This window comes from Trachurus trachurus (genome assembly GCF_905171665.1).
Source record: "Trachurus trachurus genome assembly, chromosome: 6".
NCBI lineage: Eukaryota > Metazoa > Chordata > Actinopteri > Carangiformes > Carangidae > Trachurus > Trachurus trachurus.
In genome coordinates, this window is record NC_139897.1 from 28803995 (window position 1) to 28810493 (window position 6499).

Genomic DNA, 6499 nt, shown 5'->3' on the forward strand with positions numbered 1-6499 from the left:
GTAACTTTATTATTGGTCAACTGGTTCTATAAAGCTTGTGTTTATTGAAACTGGAGGACATCGTGTAACTGTTGAGCTGATGAGAAACAATAAAGAATAATTTATAAAGAATAAGAACTTGTTCTTAATTGATTCTGCCTGGTTAAATAAAGGTTAAATTAAAAAAATTAAAAATTCTTACTTTTATAAGAATAATTGAATAATTCATATTTTGTTTCTTTAGGCTATAGATCGAAGTGCATGTTATAGGTTTTTTTTAATGATATTTAGACATAACTGAACCTGTAATTGAACAGCTGCTTGCTATAGTTAACTGTTGTATGTGACGTGGTTGTAAGTGTTTTGCTTAGAACATGTTAAAATGTTGGTCTGCTTGCATTGTTTATTTAATCACTGTGTTGCTGTGCATTTGTTAACCCTTTGAAACACAGACATTATTTTAGCCAAAACTAGTGACAATACATGCGATTGTAATATATGCAATTACATGTCACGCGAAAGTCCCAAGTTGTTTTTTTCTACGAGTAAGTAATTATTATATTATTATTATCGTTACTTAAATAAAATTGTTTTTCTAATTATTAGGCAGGCCTTATTATGCCAGTGTTCAGATAACTTGACTCATTCGCTTCATCTAGCATCCCTAGATGATCATCCCATGTTTCTTGATTGCCTTCCAGGTAATTATTACCTCTTAGAAAATACACAAATCCTGCTCTCATTTCCGAGCTCTCACTTTTAATCATCTCACGTTAACTTTAACTACTAGTTTGGCTGGTAGAGAGTAGAGATATGGCAAGCGGATTTAACATTTAAAAGCTAAGTTTGACTATCCGGAATTAACATTGTAGATATCAACAACGTCTTTCTGACTAGTCGTAATTACATTTTGAATAGTTGGATTTTTTATTCAAGATATCTGTAATTCAGTTTTGCCTAGTCGAAAAGAACATTTCAGATATCCACAACTACATTCTTCCTAGGACAAATGACGTCACTTTTGCCATTCATATGTATGGGGTTTGTCATTACAGATATCTACGATTCAGTTGCGGATATCCACTATGTGAATTACGGATATCTGTAACTGAATTACGACTAGTACGAATTCCAGTTTGAGATACTGTATCTACAATGTCATTTTGACTAGTCATAATTCCAGTTACAGATATCTACAACGTCATTTCGCCTAGTCAAAACTTAATTTAAGATATCCGAAAAGGGACATGTAGATATCTTTAATTGAGGTGAATTAAAGATATCTTGAACTGGAATTATGACTAGTCAGAATCAAATTGTAGATATCTCAAACTGGAATTAGTACTAGTCATAATTCAGTTACAGATATCTGCAATTCACATTGCGTATATCTGCAACTGAATTGTAGATATCTGTAATGACAAACCCAATACACATGAATGGCAAAAGTGGCATCATTTGTCCTAGGTAGAACGCAGTTGTGGATATCTGAAATAACAATTGTGGATAGGAAGAAGTTGAACGTAGTTGCAGATATCTGAAATGTTCTTTTTGACTAGAGGCAAAACTGAATTACAGAAAACACATATCCAGTCTGGCTTTTAAATGTTAAAATGGCTTGCCATAGTAGAGACCCCTACTGCCCTGTGTCAGGTTTTGTCTTTTGTCTTTTTCTTTTTTTTTTACCGAACCTGGGAGTCTTCGCTGAGGGCAAAACGTCGTGCCACGCAGGGCGCATGCGCGACGCGTCAGTGGTGACGCTGCCGCTCGCTCGGCTGGTCACGGTGCCGCTGCTGCCGCTCAGTAGCCGTAGCTGCTAAGTGCTAACCGCTGGAGGAGCTCCATGTAAATAATCACATTTTACGGTGTTTGTCACCGCTGTTGGGGGGCTGTGTCGAGCGCGAGCGGCCGCCGACAAACCAACACACCGACACACGATGCGGATGTAGTAGTGAGTAGTTGTCGTCGGGGCATAATGAGCTGCAGCGGCCGCAGACGAGCTGCAGCAGCGTCCTAGTCCTAGTCCGTCCTGTGCTGTCCACGCCGCCGCTGCAGTCATGATGTCCGTCCCATGGAGCTGAGGCGTCGCTCGGCTTGGCTAAGACGATGACAGGCCGCAAGAGCCGGGGTTTCTTCTTCTTAGTGCCTCCTCTGTCCGCAGGAGGCGGAACATGGAAGCCGAGGAAGAGTGGGGCAACTGTAGAGACCTGAGTGCGCACGAGCTGCTGGATACAAAGGTGCTCCGCGCGCAGCATGGACGGATCGGTAAGGGCCGCCGGTGGCTTCACAACAACAACAACAACAACACTCCTCTAAAACCACCATCTCCATCTCCATCAGCGTCCTCAAGCATCTGCACGGGTCTGATATGCATGCAAAAGTTTGGGCACCCCTGGTCAAAATGTCTGTTAAAGGGATAGTTCAACATTTTGGGGAAAATTCGCCTATTGCCATTATCCCTATAGTCATAGCTGTAGGTTCATGACCTTTAATTATCGGTGCATGTTGTGTTGAGATCCGCGGTGCAGAGACGTGAGCTGCTCAGAGAACACAATGGAGGTGAATGGTACAGGTCCCCTGTCCCTCATCAAACTCATCAAATACACAATTCAACAACTCCAACACGCTCTGGTGGACAAGTTGTGACCTGCACATTCACCACGCTATGGGACAATCATGTAACATTACCAGACAACAGTTGTTTTCACGGCAAATGCGTAGAGGGAACTACATTCCTGACAGGGCTGCTGGGCGGAGTGATTTCAAAAGTGCAAGTAGTTCAGAGTATTTGCATCATGTGTTGTAATGTTACGTAATTATACATGATTATTTACGATACCTGACATGACATGGGTGAGACAACAGGAGGATAACTTTTGGTGAATTTAGGAGAAATCTACAGACGAAAGAAAACAAAATAATAGTTAATAGTAAAATGAACATCTGAATGTGGATTTTCTACCGCTTCTTTCCTCTAGTCTGAAACAAAAAAGGGAGCAAAAATAGTAAATAACTTTGAGTAAGGTATCAGACAAGCTATTTACTGTACATGCTGTGATAGTTTCCAAAGGGGGGGCTACATAGGTACTAACCAAACAGGTTGCCTAAACTTTTGCTGCAGACCCTTTAACTTTTCTGTCATTTTGAACATGTTGTAAAAGATGAAGGAAAAAAAACAGACAAGGTGCGCCCAGACTTTAGCATGCCACTGTATACGTTCTCAGCAAAGTGACCTCTCCTCTGCAGGTATAGCGAGGACTCTGCACAGCCTGTTGAAAACCCAGAACACACTGCTGATTCAGTCCCTTACCCACGCAGAATGTGCAGGTGGGTGAAATTACCTTGGATCTATTGGTTTATATGGTCTTTATGCAGGTAGACTGAGGTCTTACACATCATCCTGTCAACCACCTATCTAACACAAATTGTGTGAAAAAGTTTCACTTTCTTGCACATGTTTTATCCAAATATTAGTTTATGTAGCAGAAATATGACTGATAATGTTTCAAGCCAATCTCTAATCACTAACCATCTAATTGGATCTTTTTTTTTGTTAAAACATGGAGAATCCAAGTTGAAGCTGTTGTTCAGACTCTGATATAATAGGATATTGTCTTAATTGTCTAGTAGCACAGTGGCCCCAACTTAAAATTTTAGAAGCACAAGCAGAAAATATAGGGGCACACACCGTAAATTGACTTGCACAGCAAATGAATTCTTTGAGCCCTGCGTTTAATATGAGAAATGACACATGCCATCTCCAGGAACTGCTACAGTGGCCCAGAGAGTTCAACACAACACAAACATGCTATAAATACAAAAAGCAACTTCATGTGTTTTTTAAGTTGCAGTGCATTGAGCCCTCAGGGCCACCGTACAACTCTGAGCTTTGATGATTAGAGAGTTGACAAACTTTTTTTATTGTCTCATAAGAGTCAAAATGCTGTGACTTATACGTCTGATATCTGTCTGTTGATTTGTCCGTCTGTGTCCCAGGCTCCTGTCCAAATCTGATGATGAGTAGGAGCGAGCACGCCGATGCGAGGCCCGTCCCCGTGGCCCTCACCCCCCAGCTCCCCCCCAGAGCCCACCGGCCCCTCTGCGTGTCGGTGTCCTCCGACAGCAGCGGACGCTTCAAAGCTCTGGAGACGCAGGAGTGGAAGAACAACCTCAAAGCTCAGGTACGTCCAACAGAACACCATCACAGCGTGTGAGTATTTTATAATGGCAAAAAAAACATCGATGATAGAGGATCGGGTTGCTGAAGCCTTGTCACAGACACTCAATAGAGCATCTTATCACTTAACAGCGAGAGTTGCAGCACTTTAACTAGCTTAAAGCAGAAGTAAGCGGAATGTTTGTGTTAATATAAGTCTTAAATAGTTATATCTTCCAACAGCAATCACTTATATAGAGTGTTTGGTCTGAAACACGGGTCTGTCAGTCACTCTGCTCTGCTGTAAGCCGAGGAGAAAACTTTCCTTGTATCCTACAACCTTTATCCAATGAGGAGAGAGAACGGCATAAAGGGGCGGTCCTCTCTGTGTGTGCAGCCAAGGGATGCGCGTGCATGTGGTGACGTAGGGACGAGGGCGGGGACTGCTAACTCCATCGGCTGACAGGAAGTTAGCCAAAACGACCGGATCGCTTACTTCTGCTTTAAAAACACAGCTTTATGCATCTGTATTAATGCTATTTACGGAAGCCTGTGAGGGCGCAGAGAGACGGAAGAAATGTTAATAAAACAATCAATTTTTAAAGTTTATGAATTGACCCAGAATCGTAGAGGATAAGAATCATGATTCTTACATGAATTAATGTGTTTCCCTACTGTTGTAGGTTAAGCATATAGGAGTTTATCTGTGTGTGTGTGTGTTGCAGATGGAGCAGGCCCACAGTGCAGGAGCAGCCAGCAGCACCGGGTCCCTGGAGCGAGCGTCTCTCTTCTGCGCCTCGGCGTCCACCACGGCGTCCAGCTCGGGCCTGTCCAGCCCGGTGGAGATCCTCAACAAGAGCAAGTCGTCGAGCCGCTTCTCGCTCTTCTCTCCGCCCTGGAACAGCAGCTCCGAGTCCGACTCCAACCCGCCGTCGCGCTCCGGCTCCAAGAAGCTGCGCAACTACAGCCGGAGAGCCGCCACGGGGCCGGCGGGCGCCCGGGGCCCCGACACGCCCGAGCCCAAAGCCGGCGGCCCCGAACACTTCCAGTACTCGGAGCCCATCATCTCCAAGGTGACGGACTACATCTACGTGGGCAACCTGAACGCGGCGTACAACGGCCGCACGCTCTGCCGCAACAACATCGACAGCATCATCGACATGAGCTGCGTGCCGGGCGAGCCGGGCCCCGGCCTCAGCCTCATCCCCTGCACCTGCTCCCGCGGCGCGCGCCACAGCTGGTCGCGCCTAAAGGTGGACATCGGCGACGTGCCGGGCGCCCTGGGCGACGGCCCGTCCCTGAAGCAGCGCTGCTTCGAGGACATCAACGAGTGCATCGACGCCTCCACGGGGAAGAGGAAGCGCGTCCTGGTCCACTGCCGCGACGGCTTCTCCCTGGCGCCGACGTGCATCATCCAGTACCTGATGGTGAAGCAGAACATGAGGCTGATCGCCGCCTACGAGCTGCTGCGCGCCAAGTACCCGGTCAACATCAGGGAGAGTCACCAGAACGTGCTGGTGGGGCTGGAGAGGGCGCTGCGGCCCGGCGGCAACGTCGACCCCGAGTGCTTCAAACAGGCCATCTCGCGCAAAGTGGCGTGGACCTGAACTTCCCCTTTTTTCCCAAAAGGAGGAGGGGTGCTCTCGCGCTACAGCCGGTGAATCGGTGCTCTCAGACAGGACCGGTAATAGAAAGGTGCAATTGGGTCACTTCACAGAGTACCAAACCCAAAAGAAACAACTGGAGCACTCGATATAATGCAGGGGTTTAATAAAGGTGCACAACACCTAACGTTTCCACGCGGTGTGCGTCTTCATCAGAGGTAAGCAGAACATAGGGTGACACAGCTGGTTATATAGTCACTACCTGGTAGGGCTGGGACGATATGCTTTTCTCCCGATTCGATTCTTCTACGATTTTTTTGGATGGCGATTCGATTTAAATTGCGATTCTACGATTTTGCCGATTCTCTCGATTTTTAGTCTGCATTTTTAACATACTGTAGAAGCCTATAAATTAACATACTCCATTATAAAGTGAACTTAAACCCTTTTTAAAACCTGTACTCTCTGTATGTAAAAAAAGGCTAACAAATGCACATTTCACAATATTTTTTTTTTTAATTCAAAAAAAGGAAATCGATTTTTGAAAAAGAAAATCGATTTTTGAAAAAAAAAAATCGATTTAAAAATCGTCAAAAAAGATATCGCGATATTTATGTGAATCGATTTTTTCTCCCACCCCTACTACCTGGAGTTCATTCATTTCATTCATTACGCCAGTGAAATTATAGGCTATTTTGTATATTTTTTGTGTAGCCTATTCTTGGTGGGCGGGCCCAAGTTGCCCTTTGATTATGTATCG

The 6499-nt window shown here is 44.8% G+C and overlaps 1 protein-coding gene across 1 annotated transcript; it reads left to right on the top strand.

Moving 5' to 3' along the window:
* The first annotated feature begins 1791 nt into the window (after nucleotides 1–1791).
* Nucleotides 1792–6125, top strand: LOC310987461 (uncharacterized protein). The gene is made up of 4 exons (XM_083973732.1): nucleotides 1792–2244; nucleotides 3226–3306; nucleotides 3976–4160; nucleotides 4861–6125. The coding sequence occupies exons 1-4, from the start codon at nucleotides 2151–2153 to the stop codon at nucleotides 5740–5742; spliced, it is 1242 nt and encodes a 413-aa protein (XP_083829858.1). The 5' UTR covers nucleotides 1792–2150; the 3' UTR covers nucleotides 5743–6125.
* Nucleotides 6126–6499: the final 374 nt, after the last annotated feature.